Here is a 21,366-nt window from a genome sequence, read left to right on the forward strand (position 1 = left end):
TGACTGGACCTTAACTTCTCCACAGGACAAGATGAGAACATTTATTATTATTATTATTTTGCCGAGAACTCATGCTGTAGCTCTAAAATATAAATATGTCTTATTTATATCAAATTATATAAAGTATATAATATACAAATTATATATATTTTTGTCCTAGCCTTCTAGAGAATATGAATCAGTCAGGGTATATGTTTCATTCCTTATGCTTAAGAGTTTAAACCTTTTTTTAGTGTTTTGTTTTGATTTTGCTGTTCTGCATTATATTTTTAATATGGCAGGATATATTCCACAGCTGAGTTAGTTCAATTTCCCTTGATTTTAAATTGCATTAACTGCATCTCAACATGTCTCCAGTGTATCCAGAATTACTATTATGATATTAATTCAACAAATCTGTAATTTTAATACATGGGCCTTATTTTTCCTCTAAATGTTCTCAGCAGTTGCTCTGCTATGGGCAGTTAGCATAGATATTTGTGCTTTACTGTTTACCCTATCTCTGCAATTTACCCTTGGGGAACCTCAGGAAAAAAATATTAAATTCCTAAAATATGTAATTATCACTAAAAGATAATAATTATTTTAGAAGTCATCATAGTCTGTGGTGACTGCAAGTGCTGTTAAACATACCAGCAACATTCTCTGGCTCCCAGCCTGGCTTAAAATCTAATTAACTGTTTTTGAAAAGGTATTTCTCTTCAGAATTTCTGTAATTTCCACTTTAATGTTTAATGAAATCTTGAAGAAATATATTTATTGAATCTATAAGATTATCTAACCGTATGGTAGTTAAACTGGTGCATGAAGAGAGTAAAAATACAATATCAAACAAAAGAACTTTCCAGGATGTATTAAAAGAAATTAGGAAGGCATGCAACCCAGTGGGTTACAAATTAGAAAGTAGAAAGTCATGTAACCCAGTGGGTTACAGATCAGCCCAGCCACTGCCTATTGGAAGAGCCAGTTCCTTCAACCTTTCAAATACAGCAGAATAAGGACTACCTTAATCTTATGGGGAATGGCATATCAGAGAACAGGAGCATCAACAAAGAAAACAAGTATCCCAAACCCCTAAGATGGCACTTCTTCATTGAGAGGTGCCCAAGCAGCATACTGATTTTATTGAATGAAAAAGACAATTGGAGAAAAACCTGCTTTGAAAATAACCAGGCCCAAAGTTATGAAAGATGTTATAGATAGCCATCAATGCTTTGAATTGCACCTGGATGATAATAGATAACCAGTGCAGTACAGGTTTTACGCAGGCATACTGAGAGGGCTCCAATAACTACTCAGAGCACATTCCAGGATGACATAAACAAAGACTTCTGTGGTTGAAATCCATCACAATAAACACTGCACTATACAGTAGTAGCTTTAATAAGCATTAGATAACTCCACTGTGAACATATAGTGAATCAAATACTATTTGGTTATTAGTTGTTCAATGAATAAAATCTCATGGCTTGCCTGAATGTTCCATGTTCACCTGGGAGTTTATCCACTCTATAGACAAATTCAAAACTTCCCAAAATATTTAATTGCTACTGCTTTGCATCTTTAACTTCAACTTAACTATCTTTCAGTTTTTTGTATCTCCCAATATATTGCTCCTTTTATTTTCTCTAAAGGCAGAAGCAGGAGAATTGTGACATTAAACTTAAAAAAGGATAATTACCCATTGCTTTTATGTTTTTGAATGAGACATATAAATGAAATGAATGCATCTAAACACATGAGATTGGGGTAGGGAACATAACAGTAACTATTTTGTGAAGCAATCACTGATTGGAGAATGACCCTGCACTGATAATAGCTAGTTGTAGCTAGTTACTTTTTTAGATATAGTTGTAGCTTATACTAATACTTTCATTCTGAAGGTGGGACCAGCTAAAATCAACAATTTGAATCCAAGTTCAAATTGAATCTCTGTCAGAGAAGCACAACTGATTTCCATTATAGTAATTTTTCATTTTCAGAGAGAGTTCCAAGTGCTCAAGATGTTTTTTTGTAAATCTATTTTTCATGTTGTAACATGTTTTACTATAATCATTGAAACAGGGCATTGAGAAAATCGTAATCAGTCCATTGCAAAAGTCAGCTTTTACTTTGTATCTTTAAAAGAAATGTCATCAATAGCCATGCTGCTTGGAGAACTTAAAGGACTGGTGTGCACAAATCTGGAAAACACTGAAATTTCAGAAATGTGATCAGACCCATTTAGTGTACAGGTAGTCCTTGACTTATGATCATAACTGAACCCAAACTTTTGCTCATAAGACATCACAGTTGTAAACTGAGCCACCACATGACTGACTCAATTTTACAACCAGTTTTATGATAGTTTTTGTGAGTTATGATGGTCGTAAAATGAATTATATAGTTGTTAAGCAAATTACATAGTTGTAAATCCAAATCCAAATATATCTAATGGGCATTTTTGCCAGGGCAAAAAGGCAAAATAAAAATGCAAAATGTGATCTCATTATCATGGGACACTGCAAGTGGTTATAAATACGAGCCGTTGCCAAGCAACCAAAATGGGATCATGTGACCATGGGGTGATGCAGCATTCATAATTTTGAGGACTGATCGTAACTAACTTTGTTTTTAATTCCATTGCAACTTTGGTTGTTAAGTGACAAGTCATAAACTGAGGACTAACAGTATTGTCTACACTTGCTAACCATCCTTTCAACACATTGATAATTAAAGTCCTTTATATTTTTTATTGATTGATTCAATTTACAGTATATAGCTGCCCATTTCAATTAATGACTCTGGGCAGCTTACAATTGCCAAAGTATAAAACAATTAAACAATAGAAATTAAACAAATCATCCAAAATAAATATATACAGCAGCTTAAATATTTAGCCAGTTAACAATAAAATTAAGAAACAGGGTCCCTAACACATTCAGCCCCCTAGGCTCTGGAACACAGCCAGTTTTTAAAGCCTTACAAAAGGCCAACAGGGTGGAGACCAGTCTAATAGAGAATATTCTACAGAGCAATGGCTACTGTAGAGAAGCTTATATTCTAGTTCACCCCAGCTGACAGTCATTGGCTGATGGAATATGCAATGTGCCAAATCTGCTGGATCAAATTGGACAGGTAGAGACTCTTGGGGAAAAAGTGGCCCTCAAGTAATCCAGTCCCAAGCCATGTAGGACTTTAAAAATGACAACCAGCACTTGAATCGAACCTGGAAACATGCCAATGACCACCACAGCTCATGACATAGTATGTTATCTATACCATACATTTGGCACAATTTACCAACAGCATAGCCACATTCTACACCAGTTGAAGTTTTTGAGTGCTCTTCAGGGGAGCCCCCTGTAGAATACATTGCAGTATATGCAGCTTTACTAAAAATATAATTTTTGTACTTGGGTTTCATCAACAGCAACTATTTTAGTTCTGATAAATATCCTTCAGATTTATTTTCTCTGATTGTGACAAGTGGTATATCTATATTATTTTAAAATATCAAGCAGAAAGCACCAACTGGTCACCAGTGTAAACATGAGGTTAATGGCCAAACCTTTGAAAGTAAAATCATTAGTGGCAAAAAGTAATAATACCATCACTTCTGCTTGGAGAAAACTGAAACAGGAGTAGGAAAATTCCACTGAAAGGAAAAATGGGAATGTGGCAGAAAGGGTTTATCCCAGCCATCAAATGTCAGCATGGATAAGTGAGGCTGAAAAAAGGTCTGGAATTGCATGAAGTTTCCGGACCTGATTATCATTCCATCTCAGGAGATACATCCCTCCTATGTCAAAAGAAAACAAATATGTGTTTGAGAAAAGCAGTAAAAAAGTTTTATAGCGCTAGGGAATCAACAAATTGTGTAAGGTTTTAGGGTCCCAATTCACTTCATGCAATACAAAAAATGTGATTTTTGATATATATCCATAAATGTATCTGATTAAACTCTCTGGATTCACTATTGACCTCTCTACCTCAGGAGACCAATACATGCATCATATGAGTTTGTCCCTAATTAGCAACCTAAGTAATTAATGAATTAGCTGGTACTGTATGACCACAGAGACTGAACGTCTATTTCTTAGTCAATTGTTTTTGTTTTCTACTTTCCTTTGAGTTTCTCTTTGCATCATATATCCACTTCCAAATATTTAATCTGAAATGTAAAGATAGAGAAATGGGATAGTAAGGGAAAAGACAGTCATTATTAATTCTAATTATTGATTTAAAAAAACACAAAATATCTCCAAGACAGTAGCAGCCAAAAGACAGTAACTTTACTAGGTTCAATTTCCACACATCAAAAAATGTCAAGGAATTCTTCTTTAAAAATGACTCTACATTTTGCTGTTTTGTAGGCCATTCACCAATTCAAGGTATCAATGCCATTTTGAGAGTACTGGATTTATCTTCAGAACTCAGGGTCTGGCAAAGCATGCTGGTGAAATACTTGCCATTCAGCACCTGTTTTATCAATGATAAATCACATTGCACAGGGCTGGGTTTGCATGATTAATACCATTGTCTGAGTGTGGTAACAACAAAAACAGCAGTAGCAAATTGCCCATTCTCAACAAATTGGTATTCTACAAAGCAGAGAATGGGATCCAAGGTAATCGCAATGAAAAGTAAGGAAAACATTCAACTATTATCCATCTTTATTTATTAAAAGCATTTCCACACTTTTGAAGCTAAACCATTAGAACAGCTGCCAGAGCAGGCTGCAAAAATCTGGCTTACCACGAGATGCAGCAAGAATTTGAGATACTTTTTGTATCCTTTGACTGCTAACAATTATCTGGAATTTTAAAACTCAGTTCTGATATTCCTAATTTTAAGAGAAGGAGTGAGTATCTATTACGTAAGAAATACAAGGTTTCTGCCAGAATTATTGTTCAGCACAAGGTTTCTCCTTTGCACTGTGTGATCAATGGTTCAGCCTATTATTTTATGCCTACATGCTGGAATTTCTTGGTTTCTAGAATTGATAGCTAATGATGGATAGTCGCAACAATATTCAAGGTAAGTTGCACTATGTCTTATTAAGAAGGACAATGTGACATGGACACTATTTTTATAGCACCTCGTGTCAGTTATAAAGTATAATGCCACCTGCAGATTCAAAGAGTGATAAGTAGAGAAGAATATTGTGTAATTTCATACTGACTGAAGCAAACCCAACATGTTATTTCTATATCTAATTTTAAGACATGTGTGAAGAACAGATTGTGTTTTAGGTCATATATATGCAAATGTATTGAAAATTCAAAAGAGTTCACAAATTGTTAAGCAAATTGTATGATAAGATATTATATAGCTAAAAATAACTGTGCCTATTCAATTATAGCAACAGTATTAGCAACAAGTGCCATACACCTAATTGTAATCATAAATTTGTCATTGTTTCAACAGTTACATATTGTAAGAAATATAAGAATGAAGATTATTTTGGTTATTTATGAAATTATAGCAGCAAGTGAAGCTTCAATTAAAGATGAATAGCAGTGATAAATGTGATTTCAGCCGGAATAAAAAGGAAGGATTCAATATGACTTTGCTTTTTATAGTTCAGAAAAAAACAACCAAAAATGTGTGGCATCTTTAGGACAAAAACATTTATTGTGACATAAGTAACAGGTTTCCAAGTGATGAAATGGACTTGACAATAAGCTTATGTACTCTTTTGAGATTATATATTATGAAGTGATACAGGCCATTGGTTTGTCCTTGGAGGAATTTATAAGTAATCTCAATAGTACTTATAAATGCCTTTCATACCAGGAAAAAACTACAGTGTAATTGCATTTGCAGAAGAAACACTTCTTAAAGTTCTAATGGGCTCTTAATGAAAGAGAAAAGCTGTGCCCAGAACAAAATTCTTCCAAAAAATATTAAAGAATACCCCCAACAATCAGCTAGGGAGCAAAAACTCTATACAGGTGCAGGAACAATCTCAAAAAGATAACAGAGAGAGTGAGACATATCATCAAATAACTAATCTGTAGAAATCTATTGTACTCTTTGAGAGATATAGTAATGTAACTTTTCCCAATTTAGTGCCTTCCAGATGTGGTGGATCTACTATTCCCAGAATTCAAAGCCAACATGGTGGTCTGGAATTTAAGGAAATAGCACATCAGGACATTAGGCAGATTGGTGGCAGATTGGAGAAACCAAGAATAACAGATAACATGTTTTCAGTGGTTTATCAAAAGAATCAGAGAATTGGAAAGGGCAATTTAGGCATTAATTCTTACTCCTACTCTGAGCCGGAAACCATGTAGAAATAGCTAGTACATGTTATCGTAATAATTCCACTATGAAACAGAGCTATTCTGTGACAATTGCTGCCACTGTGAAATAATTGTATGCAACGAAATACGCACTCTTAAATTGGTTAAAATGTAATAGTCCAAAGTCTTGCTGTCTTCTCTCTTGTTAGGAAAATATGTAATTTTTAAAGCCCTGCTCAGAGGTTTATGTGTTAGTAGATATGTTCCAGCTTCACATTAGACTATTGCACATTCAGGAATAGATCTAAAGTGAGGTATAAGTGTGTTTTCCCCCAGTACTTAAAAAAAATAAACCCTCCAGTGATTCTCTATTGAATATGCTTCTAGTTTCTTTAAGATCAGTGTGCATCCAAAGGGTTTTGAATCTAACAGTTCCACTTGGAAATCCTCAGAAAGTTCCATTCTTTTCTTCAAATATTTCTTTCAGTGAAACAATGGATGTTAGATCATGAAAATGTTACATTTGTATAGATTGATTTGAAGGATTTAAGGAACACTTTCAGGTTTTTCAGAGATGCCTTTCCCCAGAACTCATCCACTTGATGGATGAATGAGCATGATAGAGCTTCTTGGGTATTATTCCTAATCTTTGGTATGCTTTTTGCCAGCAGAATCCTTATACTCTTTCCTCATGAAATTGTTATTATTATGGTTGGTTGCACAGGCAGCCAGATATTTAAGCTGGATTTGGCATTTTTATCCACCTGTTGATTCTTCCCACAGACCCAGGTTAGGCAAAAGTTCTGTTTAATAATATTAGAAGTGTCATCATAAAATGTAAGGTTTTCCAAGTAAAGCTGACTTTTGCAATGGACTGATTATGATTTTCTCAATGCCCTGTTCAGGTGGTATTTCAGATGTTTTGGAATTGCATCCAAGATGCCTGTACTATTTTTGCCTTCTTTTTGCCATAATCTTTCTATTTCTATTTGTATATATTTGTATTTTGTGATTTTCTCTTGTTCTTTCTCTTCTCTTCTGCGGTTCTTTCTCTTCTATTTTGACTCGGGATATTGAATATCTATTATCCAGACTTTTTTGTCTTTCATATTGACACTTGTTAAATCTGGGATGTTACATAGAAGGTACCTATCTGTTTTAATTATAAGAATCCCAGAACACTTTAGCTTCTTCTTTTTCTATTACTTTCTCTATTTTATGGTATCACCAGTTTTTGCTCATGAACAAATAATACTTCTTATAGTTCTTCCAATGCACCATTGCTGTTATTTTGTCATGCCATTGTTTGTCAGTCTGTTCAATCTTTTGCAGTAACTTACTATGTGGTCCACTGTTTCTTAGGATTCTTTGCAGAGGCAACATTTAGCTGCCAGTTGATGTCTTCTCAATTATCAATTATTTCTATTTGTTCTTAAAGAATTAGCTCCTTTGTCTCTTTCTTCAAGTTTTCTGCTATTAGATATTGCCAGGTCTTGTTATTATCTGCTTTTCATGGCATTTTTTTTAATGTACTGGCCGTGTAATAATTTGCCTTGCAGTGTCTCTTTTCTGTTCTTCATTTGGTCTTTCTTGTAAGCCAGTTTAGTCTTTATAGTACTCAGCCATCATGGTATACTAGCTTCAGTGTGTCTTCTTTACTGTCCTTCACATATTCTTCCAATGCCCTTTTTTCTTCTTCAATCATCTAATGTACTTGCAACATTCCACACTCACTTACTATTTTCCTTAGTAAATAGAGCCTGTCAATGTTGCTGCCAGGATGAAGGGTATGACTCATTATTGTTATTTTTCTGGTCTTCCTATCCAGGGCCTTTAGTTCTGCTTGAGTCCAGTTCACTATTCCAATTATGTATCTAATGACTGGAATTACCTATCTGTTAATTGACTTGATGGTACTTCCGCTACTGAGTTGGATTTTAATCTTCTTCACTCCCTCGTTGTATTCACTCCTAACCTTTTTCTTGACTTCAGTGTGCTTAATATTGTGTTAGCACTTATTCTATTTCAGGTGGTGTTTTTCCATACAGATTCAGATTCTCCATATAAAGGAAATAGGATAGTCTGGTAGAATGTTTTGATGTTTGATAGCCACAGTATGGTGTGTGCTTAAATAATTTATATCTCACCATATTTTTATGGGAGAAAGAGACTTTACATTTGGCTCCTTTGGTGAAATTTATCCAGTACAGTTGAACGTCTGGCATAGCTGTTGTCTTCCTTAGAGCATACAAGACCCACAACCACTTCAAGATAGTGCCTCACTGGATGTATTATTATTATGGTTCATTGCAGAGTCAGCCAGATATTTAAACTGGATTTGACATTTTCATCACATCCCCATGTTTATCTTTTAATAAGTTTATCTTATCAAGAGCCGTGGTGGTGCAGTGGTTAGAATGCAGTATTGCAGGCTAACTCTGCTCTCTGCTCAAGATTGACTTAGCCTTCCATCCTTCTGAGGTGGGTAAAATAAGGGCCCAAATTGTTGGGGGCCATATGCTGACTCTGTAAACTACTTAGAGAGGGCTGTAAAGAACTGTGAAGTGGTATATAAGTCTAAGTGCTATTGTTATTATTATTGATTCATTGCATCGTCAGACAGATGTTTATTACCACTCAGTGCCATAGATTCTGGGAGCCACAAGTAAAAATGACCAAGTTTTAGTGTGATTTTGGTCATCATAACAGAGTTTAATTGCTGAGATGTTTGTGTTTTATTTAATATTTATATCATTTTTCTTTTAAATAGACAAGTTTGGGTTTCTTTTATTTTGGAAATAATTGAGAATGAGTAATAATGGGTGATCCAGTAGTCTCTACATCTGTATGTTCCTAAGACTTAGTGAAACACACTACACATATTGGATGTTATTACTTTGTGGAAAGTGATTACTTTCTAAAATACATAATACATCTAGTATTCAATCACTTCAGAACTCATTGCAAACATTTATACTGAGGTGTCCTCGCCCCTCAATCTGTATATCAAAGCGCTTTTTTGAAAAAAGAAAACCCATGATTATTGCTAGATCTTTAAATTCATATATTTGCTGCAGTAGATGTGTAATACTATTTTGCAGCACCTTTCAGCATCTATAATGTGTCATGATGTTATTTCTCTTACCTAAAAATTGTCATTTCTTGTTGCTACAGAAGCTAGTCCGGTTTAAGAGTACTGACAGGTTTTTGTGAAAATTACTGTTTATGAAAAAAAATATTGTTCTGTTACCCATAAAATGAAGTCCAAATGGCATGATATAAATCTGCCACCTCAGGCAACAGAATTAGGTTCCCTTCCACCGTATAGCAAAAAGATAGGGAAAAAATCCCTAAGTACTAGCTGCAAATCCCTCAAGCCTTGGAACTGAGCACAGAGCCTTGGAAGAAAGAAATTAAAACTTTCAAAGTGTGACCTTGGAAATGGATTTAATAGTGTTCCTCCATTTTAAGCCTTCCTGAAAATAAAGATTTCATCTTAGGAATGTCTAAAAAAGAATCAACAGACTATAAAAATTACTTTTTGTTAAGGTACTGCTTATGTCAAAATCTAGTTTCTCTTAAGTGAGACAGTAGGAAAGTAAATACATGCCTTCATTGTTGTATTTATTCAGGTTGGGAAAACACAGGAGTTGTATTCATTTTTGATGTATCTATTCTTAAGCCATTCCCAAGTTTTGTTACTGTTTCCCTTGCTTTCAATTTATTTCAGGTATTGACCATGCCAAAGTTTCTTTTAAATTTATTATTTGCTATTACAACAGTTTGGATTTTACCTTTGATTCTGCCACATTCAAAATGTTTTCCTTACAGACATTAATTAATATTGTATATTTTTGCATTCTTTATGTATTTTTTTCAAAATATTTTTCTGATTTCATTCTCCTCAGTCTGTTTCAGTTACAACCAACCAATATAGGATCTATGACAACTTGCTTCAGCTAACCCCTCTGTCAACTCATCACAGAGCAGCTTGCCATGGGACAACTCGCTGCAGGACAATTCAACAATTCAGTTATTTAAAATAATTTTTAAAATATTTTAATTTTTGTCATTCACTTTTGATTTTGTCTCTTCTTTGGCATCCTTTCTTTAATGATTCTATTCCAATATTTCTTCAATATTAGTGTAACTCTTTTCCTGCAGCAAATTGTCCTGCAACAAATTGGCCATGGCAAGTTGTCCCACAATGAATTGGCCACAAGTTGGCTGCAGCGAGTTGGCTGTGGCAAGTTGGCTTTGGAGAGTTGTGGTAGAGAGTTGACCACAGCAAGTTGTCTCATTCCACCAGTGTATCTTAGGAATTTTGGAAGATATCAATAAACTAGTGTCTTGAAGATTGAACTCTGGGAGATGTAGTGCCCGACAAGACTTGGACAGAAGGGATGGAACATTATACTGTTATCCTCCTCTATCTGTCATTCTGTACAACAAAAATTTGCAGATTTCCAGGAAATAATCTGAATATTCACACACAATTCATAACAAAATAAAGAACATTCCACCCTTGAGAAATTATTTTTTCTTTTCAGATAATTTTCTTTTCAGTTTCTTTCACCAAATTGAAAGAAAATTGCTACCAAAAATGCAGGGAAAAATATTTGCATTTAGCTACAAATATGTGAATAATTTTCCATAATTCCTTCCCAAGGATTTTATTTAAATTGAGGAACAAGTACTTTGGAGATATCCATATTTTCCTAGCCCCTTCCTACTGCTCTGCCAACCTTCTCACTTATCTGCCTTGTATGATTTACCACAACTGTAAAAACTGTAATCATTCAATTTAATATGGATTCACAATATATGAGATGTATGTTAGGAGAGAAAAAAAAGAACAGGGTTTGGGAAAAGCACATCAAACTGACCAGGTAATATCTCTGCCCCTTGTGAATATGTGCCTGGTAAAGATATCACCATCCGTTGTCTCATCCATTCCAGACTGCAGGCCTTGTGTATGATTTCTTCCCTATGGTACTTCTTCCATTTCTTCTTCTATAGTGGAGTCATGTCTGTCACCACATGGAAAGATGAAAGTGTCAAAGATGAACTGCTTTTGTGCATTCTGTTACTTCCTTTATTATTCCCTTTCTACCATTCCTGTATAGTCCGAACATAGTCTTCTTCATGCTGAGAGAAGCTGTTCCTATTGAATTTGTCTGGGTGTGACAAAATGAAAATGTTGTCAGTTCATTGCATTTTCATTCTTTTTTTCTTTTATGAACATAGATCAGTTTTTTGAATTTGTTCATAAACAGGAGAAAAGGAAACTGATTTTTTAAAAAAGAACTAACATAGAAGGAAACAGAAGGAGAGGTTCGTTCTACCCTCTGTCTGATTCATGGCATCAGAAGCCTAGAAAAATTCATGAAGTTACAAATCATCAGTGCATATATTCTATCAGATTTAACCAAAATCTAAGTCTCATTTAAAAAAAAAAAAAATGAAGTGTTTGCTTTCATTCAAAAACAGATATCTAGGACTTAAACATATTGTACATTTACTTTTATTTTTGATATTTTTTATTTAAATTATTGCAAGTGTTGATTATCCTTAGGCATACAGATCAAATAAGCTGAAGCTGTGAAAGATTAGTGATCTAAATACAAGTCTTTATATGTACGAATATGCCACCTTGTGGCAAAAGAATATACTTTGTATATTTATAAAGTATCTTGAACATCTGTGCCACTAGATGGCAGAAATAAAATATGGTGCTCATTTAAACATAATGTTTCTATCCATATGCAGTTTGAGTGGGGTACATTTATATTACATTCCTTTAAAAAAAAAAGAATTGTAATCTATGCTAAATTAAATATTGTCTAATCACTTCTGGATACTTGCTGTGTAAGTATTTGGGGCAGAAATGGTGAATATTTTAGGAATATAAATACTCCTAAATTTCTTTCTACAATGAAACAATGATAACAATGAACTTGGTATTCGCATATAAATCCTTCCTTACCTTAGTTTGTCTGTTGAAGTTAGAAAAAATATTTTTCCAATAAGAAATATCAGTATATATAAAGTCAGTTTTATTTAGTGTTATGATTGACAGAAACCTTTCAGGAATTCAGGAGAAATTGTCTATATTCTGTTAACTCCACAAATCTAGAATTATCTAAAATTTTGTAAATTAAAAAAGAAAAACTCATTTTTCACAAGGAAGAGTCCAGATAGTTCTCAAAAGAAGTACATGTACCCTTTATATAATTTTGGTTGCCTCAACACTGACAGAAGATATAAACTTTATCTCCTGACTATATAAAGCAATGGTGTATCTTCCTTATTAGAGTAGCTTGTGTTTCAGTTTCCCATAAATCTGTTACTGTTTATTCTCCTACCGTGTTTCTCCAACAATACACCCCCCCCCAATAGGAAGACCCAGCATGTTTTCTAGGCATAAAATGAAATTAAGCCCCTCCCCCCAAATTTAGGCGTAGTTTAAAACATGCAAAATTGGGGGGGAGGCAGGGGGGAACTTGCCATTAGGAGTGCCCTGCAGACAGCTACACCTCACCATCAGCCGCTCCTAACAACATGGTGGAGCATGGAGGCCTCCCTTACCTGGGTCAGCAGGCAAGCGGCATCGGTGTGGATGACTGGCAGCATTTCAGCCGCTTCTCAGGCCTCCGTAGCTTCCATGGTTCCCATCGGTGCTGGCACCTCTCTCACCAGCGCCGTCTCCAACAACAGCGTCTGAGTCGCTCCTGCTTTTCCCCCATCCCCATAACAACAGGAAAAAAAAGATTTTGGGGTACCTGGGAGCACCACGTGCTGCATTTTGGTTTAATCCCGAGCGGCTGGGTGGGCATGAGAAGAGCCAAGCGAGCATCTCTGCTGCTGCTACCCTTGGTTCTCCAGCCTCGGGTTCTGCAAGTTTGCAAAAGTCCCGGTGTACAGCCCGTTCCTGCATTCCAAGTGCCCAGGCCGAGCTGCAGCTGTCCCTCTCTCGCCAGCGCCATCTCCAATAACAGCGGCAGCAGCAGCAGGAACCGTGGAAGCATTTCAGCCACTTCTTGGGTGGTGGAGCTGCCTCCGTAACTTCTACGGTTCCCTCTGCTACTGCCGCTGTTATTGGAGACAACGCTGGCGAGAGAGGGACAGCTGCAGTTCGGCCTGGGTGCTTGGAATGCAGGAGTGGGCTGCTGCACCGGGACTTTTGCAAACTTGCAGAGCCCGAGGCTGGAGCACTAAGGGTAGCAGCAACAGAGACGCTCGCTCAGCTCTTCTCACGCCCATGCAGCCGCTCGGGATTAAACCAAAACGCAGCACGCGGCGCTCCCAGGTGCCTCAAAATCTTTTTTTCCCTGTTGTTACAGGGACGGGGGGAAAGCGGGAGTGACTCAGACGCTGTTGTTGGAGACGGCGCTGGTGCATGGGGGGGGGGGAGAAATTAATTCACCCCCGAAAAGACGACCTAGCCATTTTGGGGGGGGGCTAAAAAAAAAAAGGCCTGGCCTTATTTTGTGAGAAACACGGTATTAACAATCACAAAATATTTTGGTCCCTTTTCACAATACAGTTAGTTAATTCACTCAATGGGAGCCTCTCAACAGACAATTAATGCCCCTGGCCTCTCTCAACAATTTATCAAGTCATCCAGTAGAAATGTGTGAGATATTGATAAAGAGGATCCAATAATGCAAGTTCTGAAGCAACATGGACACTCACTTTTGTCTTAGAAGCAGCTGCATCAAAAAGCATCTTTAAGAGTTACTTTTCATTTGAAGCTGTATTTTTCAAAGTTTTGCACACAGTCTTCATCTAAATGGCACCTAAAGCACCAGTACAGTAGTACTCTATATTAGGGAAGGAAGGAATACTGGGGGGGAAATGCAGCAGTTCTTCTTCATCTCTACTTTAAACACACACAGAGAGGCAAAAACTTCCTTCCAGCATTTCAATATGCAGTTGAGTTAGAGATTCCACATTCACATTTAAATAAGTGCAGTAATCTGTATTATATTTGTGCCATTAACTCTCCTATGTAACTATGAAGGCATCTGGCAGGTTTTTGTTCATTAATTCCTTTATTTATCTAGGAATCCAACCAGAGGTGGTATTCAGCAGGTTCTGACCAGTTCTGGTGAATCAGTAGCGGAAATTTTGAATAGTTCGGAGAACCGGCAAATACTATCTCTGACTGGATATTTTACAGTATCCTTCCCCTGCCATGCCCACCAAGCCATGCCCACAGAACTGGTAGTAAAAAAATTTTTGAATCCCACCACTGTATTCTGATACACGTTTTATAGTTCTAAAATTTAAGTTCTGATCACTACTTTGAGCCTTTCCTACCAGCCTGTTCTTTTTACTCCCATTGCAAATTGTCCCATCAAATGAAATTGCAAATGCACTATTGAAAAGAATCAAATAAAAAGACAGTTCAATCCATAATTGCAGTTGAATTGTTGCAAGTCTGAGGTAAAATATCACAGAACATGCAAAGGAAGTAGGAAAGTTCGGTCTGCTTTAAGTTCAGAATGGGTTAGCACAAATTAAAGAAACACTAACAAAATCAGCTAGACATAAGCTAATCTTTTCGTGGGCATAAGAAGGATCAATTTAGTAAACATTTTGCAATGTTACTCAATAGTTTTTATTTTTCTCTATACATTTTAGATTCCATGCAACAGGAGCTATCTTACAGCAGAGGGCACCAGAGACTACTGCATAGATGTAGGCATTTAGTGGTGTAAATCAAAAATTGTAATGAAAAGCTAAAGAAATATTTTATAATCTATTATAATTTATATTTTATAAACTCAGGAATTTTGAAATTCATCATATCTAAAAACATTGTTTACAATTAATAATGGGGAAACTATTAAACACTGTCATAATTCAAACAAAAAGACATTTATTACAATGATAGGCTAATTCTCTGAAACAAGTAGCTATTTTAATAACTTTTCTCCTGCTTTTATTTTGGCTAATGAATTAATCAATTATAATAAATTTTCTAGCAAATATGTCATGACAACTTGGGTTGGCCTGCACTTCCAAACTTTAAAGAAGGATATACTGCCAGTCCTCCTTTATGATGTGTTTCTGAGATAAAATGCTTCCATCACTGTGTGATTTCTCTTTCAATATAAAAGTTTTCTTTTATTCCAAGTTTTTCTGAACTTTTCCTTCCTCTCCTTGAGAAGCAAGTAATCATGCATACCAATCAGTCTTGCGCTTCCTAGGACTAAGACAAATTGGCCCAAATTAGATGCCTTTAGGAATAAGGTGAGAATAAAACTCTGTATCTCCCAGTTTCCAGCCCCGTTGCCTTAACCATTATATCAAACTGGGTCTCTCTCTTTCAGCAATGGATTATGATATAGAATAACTTTTACCCAAATTTGCTCTCTCTGAATCATGCTGGCATATATCACAACTTATCCCAATCTGAGGTTTTCCAGATTTGCTTGAAATCTGGATATAAGCAGGGGTGGGATTCTACCAGTTCGCACCTATTCACTAGAACCAGTTGTTAATATTCTAAACAGTTTGGAGAACTGGTTGTTAGAAGAAATTACTGGCCTAATCCTGTAAGGAAGGCAGGAAGGAAACATTCTGGTGTTCCTTATAGAAACTGTCTCTCCGTTTATCCTTATTACATTCTTGGCAGGACTAGACTTCCTGTCTCAGGAACTTCTCTGGAGTTTTTTTCCCCTCCTTTGCTGGTACTTTGCTTGTGTGGAGTGACCATTCAAAGTTACAATGGCACTGAAAAAAGTGACTTATGACTATTTTTCACACTTACCACTGTTGCAGCATCCCCACAGTCATGAAAGGCCAGGCGAGGAGATGCGTGCCTTGATGTGAGTGATATTGAGTTGGACATACCCAGTCAATAACATGACCACCAAGCCATGTCCGCCCAGTCACATGACCACCAAGCCATGCCCACCACCTAAGCCATGCCCACAGAACCAGTTGTTAAAAAGTTGTAATCTCACCCCTGGATATAAGCATATTTGGATCACTACAGCCTGGGGAGACTACTAGATTGTAGGCCAGAGCTGAACTAACACATTTGGATATTGAGAGTTTTCTTTATTCTAAAGTCTGACTGAACAATAAAAATGTCATCAAAATAAATTTAAGCAATTTATATAAATGTATTGTAGTTCCCAGTTCTGATAATTGGTAGGATTGAAAAGACTTACTGTCTGCTCAAATATTGTCTGCCCATTACAAATGGAAACTATATTTCATATGGTTGCTTCTAGAATTTCTATTAGTTCCCTTCTTTCAAATTTATATTAAAGAATTATAACTCATGAACGCAAAACAGGATTTTAACAATGGTGGGTGCATTCGTGGAAAGATGGTGACTTGTACAAAACCACAAAAACATGTCATTTTTGGACAACTCTTTTGATTATAATGGTGAAGTCTCCTTTAAAGTGAGCTTGACTCTTGATAGTCCCATCATGAATATGAGACAAAGAAATGGACATTGTCTTCTACTCATTTCCAGTTCATCATATATGCAATTTCTCCTCACTTTGCCATGCTCCAGCTGAAAGATATTTTCTGACTTCTGCTAGTTCAAGTGTTGCCATCTGTTTTGTACACTGTGTTTTAATTTACTCTAACAAAAAATCCTTGAATTTACACAGAGACAGGATGCTGCCATCTGATCCCATTTTTCCTCAAAGTCTGTTGCAGATTGTTTTATTTTCTCAGGGTCATAATAATTATAACACTTGCTTAACATGAAGAACACCAGAGTTCAAAACCTTGCAATAACTATTTGGATTAATATTATTTTTCTACCTTTAATTTATGTCCCTCCTTCCTCTTAAACTGCTTTAAAAGCCTCATTGACATTCTTTAATTTTCCAGGCACTTGAGTGAGAATGGTCTCAACCCAGCTGAGCTATTTGGAAGCTAAGGATGAAATGATTTATCTGTGACTAGAAAAATGATAAAATTGTGTACTGGTGATTTCTTAAAAAACTGAAAAAGTAGAATAGTTCAAGGGGAAAAAATGATATATGTGTGTTTGAAAGTTTCTGCTAAGGTTTCTGCTAAGGTTTCAGCCAGAAACATTCTGCATGTCACTCAAATGTTATGACTACTATGCCACTTGAGAAATATCTATAACAGAAATTGTAGCAGACCATCTTAAAGAAAACCTGAGAAAATGCAAGAAAGAATGTTGTTTTAATTTTAAAGGTTATGGTTGTGATAGATAGATAGATAGATAGATAGATAGATAGATAGATAGATAGATAGATAGATAGATAGATAGATAGATAGATAGATAGATAGATAGATAGATAGAGACAGACACATAGATAGATAGATGGATGCTTTCACTTCTTTATATATAATTTCAGTTTCAATTATATTTAATAAAAGTTTGAGTCTTGATTAAGTCTTGCTCACAGGTACTTTCTTGGGAGGAAATAACAGGAAGGAATTGTCAAGTCCTATGTTGAGCTATTGTCCAGATTGAATTCTTTATAAACTGCAAAGGTATTTCAGATAGGATTTTTTCTTAATCTGATTTAGTTATAATGGCAGAAACACAAGACAGGTTAAGGGTACAGTATGGATAGGCTTATGGACAGATCCATATAGTTTTCTTGACAAGAGGACTGAAGTGACTTGCCATTGCACTCTTGGGACATTTTGGGGGAATTTCTTCACCTACAGCACTAATATTTTTGGAACAGCAAAGATGAAGTAATTGTTGCCACCTGGCTGGCATTTCGTTTATATTAATGTCTCACCACACCTTATATATGATACAATTAACTGTTTTTAAAGGATCCACAAATATTTCTCAGTGGGTCCCAAGTATTTGATAAAGAAAAGAAAATTTAAACTTGAATTATTAATGTTGAGTTACATGTAATAATGTTTGACTATTATCTAGATAATTTATAAAAGGTTCTGTTTCTAAGGCAAATTTGAAGATATGTTAGGGTTTTGATCCAACATATGAAGATGGTAATAGCCAATAAAGAACTTGCTCCATAAAATTGTCAGCAGTTATATCACTTAACTTTTCAATCAGTCTTCCATTCCCTCACTCAAATAATTGATTTTTCTTTTATTATCAACCATTTCCTGAGCATGGGATATACACACATGCACACAAACATATTTCTATCTCACTTTCTAGAATTTTTAAGAATAAATTCAGATTCAGGAAGGAACAATTGATTTCACATCATTTATATAATGCAAAATATAGAATTTACCGTGCAATTACATTATATTCCATAGAGTGTTACTATGCCAAATACAATTTAAGAGACCTTTCTAAGCGGGAGTGAAGTACCCATGTCTAAATGAAAGGATGTGCATCATGTTAGCATTTAATAGTCCTGTTATGATTCATTGTTATTTGTTGCTGCAGCACTGAATTCCTTTCATTGTCCATCCCTGTGAAAATCAAAGATTTTCTGGAACTCCTGTTGCTCCACTCCATGGGCATCATTATACAGGACCATCAATATTATACTGAAAATCATTCCCTTTCCCGATTACCAAATAAATAATTATGCACTCTCCTCTGGGATTGAAGCCATTTGCTGATTGGTTCCATGTTTTATTGATTAGAGTGCTGTGATGAATTGGTCCCTGAAGAGGGGATGTCTGGCTGTAAACAGATGGTTGTGAATGTGCAGAATTATAATGATCTTTTGCATTCAAGGGCCACCACATGATTGGTACAGATAATTGGTACAGATAAAATTGGGGGAGCAGAAAGAACATTCATAGAGAGCTCTTGCTCACATCATGTAAAGGGATTTATTGCTGACCTTGGGAAGGTATGAAAGAGTCATCAAAGAAAAAAGAAATAAGCTACTAAGGAGGGACTTAGAAAGGAAACTACAGGAAGGAAAAATGAGAAAGAACCTTACTCAACCTTGATTTTGTTTAGTATAAGATAGGATTGAGGAAAACCTGGACAGACTTTCAAGATTCTGTTAATATACTTTAAGGCAACAATGTAACATTTTTGGAATCCTTGTGGTGTCTGTTTCTTGACCTGATCTACTTTGAAGAATTGATTCATTAAAATTGTCCAGATAGGAATAAGCAATTTAGGGGAAATAGATGATTTTTCCAACTCTGCATGGTCTGAATCTAATTTGAGTGTCTGAATTTCACTGAGAGCAAAAAGTATTGTGAATTGTGCAGCAAAGCATCAACACCAATTCTTTTAATAGACCATAATATAAAATGAAGGATTCCCATTCATCTGCTTGTTTGGTTGTTGGTTATGCTTTTCAAGGAATTAAACCATCTTGCAGACTAGAATTGCCTTATAGTTGACATTTTAGTTCTTTTTTTCAAGACAAGTATGAGAGATGCTTAGGAACCCTTCTGTTTAACTGCATTTTGATTTGGTAAAACTTTGAAAAGAACTTTTGTTAGCTACAAATTCTTTCAAAGGTGTTTTGTGTGATGGAAAGGAAAAATTGCACAAATATATATGTATGCTTAATTCTGCTTTCAGTAAATGCAACAGTCCAGTACATTACATCCCTACCCAGTGCAGAATCTTATCCAAAAGCCTGAAAACCAATATATTTCCTCAGAATGAGGAAAAAGGTAGTAATGAGAATGTTATTCCCATGTAATCCATTTCATATATATTACACCATGTGTAATTTTTGTTCTTTTTTTTTGTCTCCTTTTTCTCATGTCATAGGACCTGGTACAGGAATTGCAGGCAATGGATCAATGTGTCTGGCCGTACCACTGTGGCTGTTGGCAGTATCCGTGTTCTGCCTACTCAGTAAATGTTAATAACAGCTGAAATAAAAACCCAGAAACATCAAGAACAACACATAAAGCAAAAGAAAAAAAATGTCATACAGGAGACAGCAAGAGAGAGTGGGGGGAGGGAAAGGACAACTTCTTTCACAACTTTTGTGTGTGCTGCAACACAGGGAAGAAATTTCAGTGAAAGAAGAATCAGCCACATTTATTCTAACAACTGTCAAGCCACTGACCATCCAGGAGTATGGGAGACAGATTATTACATAATGAAGGCTGAATTCTGCTAAGGATGCGGAGATGCTGTAAAAAGAAACAATGAAATTTCACTTTATTATCTCCATTCTCTCATATCATTTTCTCCTCTCTCTTTCCTTATTTCCCTCCCTCCTTCCTTCCTTCCTTCCTTTCCTCCCTCCCTCCTTCAAGGAAAGAAATGGCCTTTGCTTTGATGTTGATAGCCATAATCTTTTAATTGGCTTGATAATTTCTTAAACTGATATTTAGCTTTTTCAGATACCTGTAAAGAATGATACAGAGTTCTCTAGCATACTGGTGTCCCATTAAGAAACTCCGCACAGCCCTTACCTCACTTTCTTTCCCTTAGGCTGTCCAATATATTTTGGGTATCTTAGCCCTTCATGCTTTGAGGATGATAAAATTTAGAAATTTTACTCATCTGCCCTCTTGTTCTTGCCAGTCTCCCTGTCTTCTTTTCTCTCTCTCTCTGTCATGTATGTATGAATGCATGTTTCTGTGTATGTATGTATACATTTCTCTCTCTTCCTCCCTCCCTCTCTCTCTCTCTCTCTCTCCCTCCCTCTCAAAAGCATGCAAAGAAAACAGTCCTTGTGTACATAAATTCATTCCTGTAGATAATGGCTTGCATTGCACATGAGGATGACTGTTTCGCTTGGATGTGAATTCTGGGTGATAAGGAGATACACAATGGTTTTCGCAAAAAATTTGTTTTGACTTCTTCCTGCAATCCCAGTTTTAGAATCTAAAATTTAGAGCACATCCTTGGGTTTCTCTAGTTAAATCTGAATAGCAATCAAGTATAATCTGTAAGTTATCCTCATTGCTCTTCAATTTTCCTTTGTCTACCTAGCCATAGATAGGGCCAAAGATTCTGAGCCTCAAGGAGTCTGCAGATTAATTACCCTTGAGCATGTTCAGTCTTCACTGAACGAGGATCACACAGGAACAATTGTAGCTATAAGAATCCATTGTCCAAATCCATTCCATTAACTGGAGAGAGAGGAAGTTGCAAGATCAGCAAAAATGGTTCAATCTACCCTGCATCAACTACATACAGACTTAAAGAATTGATCTAAATAAATATTTAAAGGGGTCCAGAACTCCCAGGAAACTA

General features: G+C 35.9%; 1 protein-coding gene across 2 annotated transcripts in view; it reads left to right on the forward strand.

The window, feature by feature from the left end:
- The window catches only part of LSAMP (limbic system associated membrane protein), a 498,110-nt gene extending 477,705 nt beyond the window's left edge, over positions 1–20,405 (forward strand). For both annotated transcript variants that reach the window (XM_087966398.1, XM_087966399.1), the window contains one exon: positions 19,924–20,405. In XM_087966398.1, the coding sequence (XP_087822524.1) occupies positions 19,924–20,021 (98 nt within the window). In that variant the 3' untranslated portion in view covers positions 20,022–20,405. The remainder of the gene's footprint in view (positions 1–19,923) is intronic.
- The last annotated feature ends 961 nt before the right edge of the window (positions 20,406–21,366 follow it).

Source organism: Notechis scutatus, chromosome 5, assembly GCF_049901735.1.
Source record: "Notechis scutatus isolate UNSWTSFEM ecotype Mainland chromosome 5, rNotScu1.2, whole genome shotgun sequence".
NCBI lineage: Eukaryota > Metazoa > Chordata > Lepidosauria > Squamata > Elapidae > Notechis > Notechis scutatus.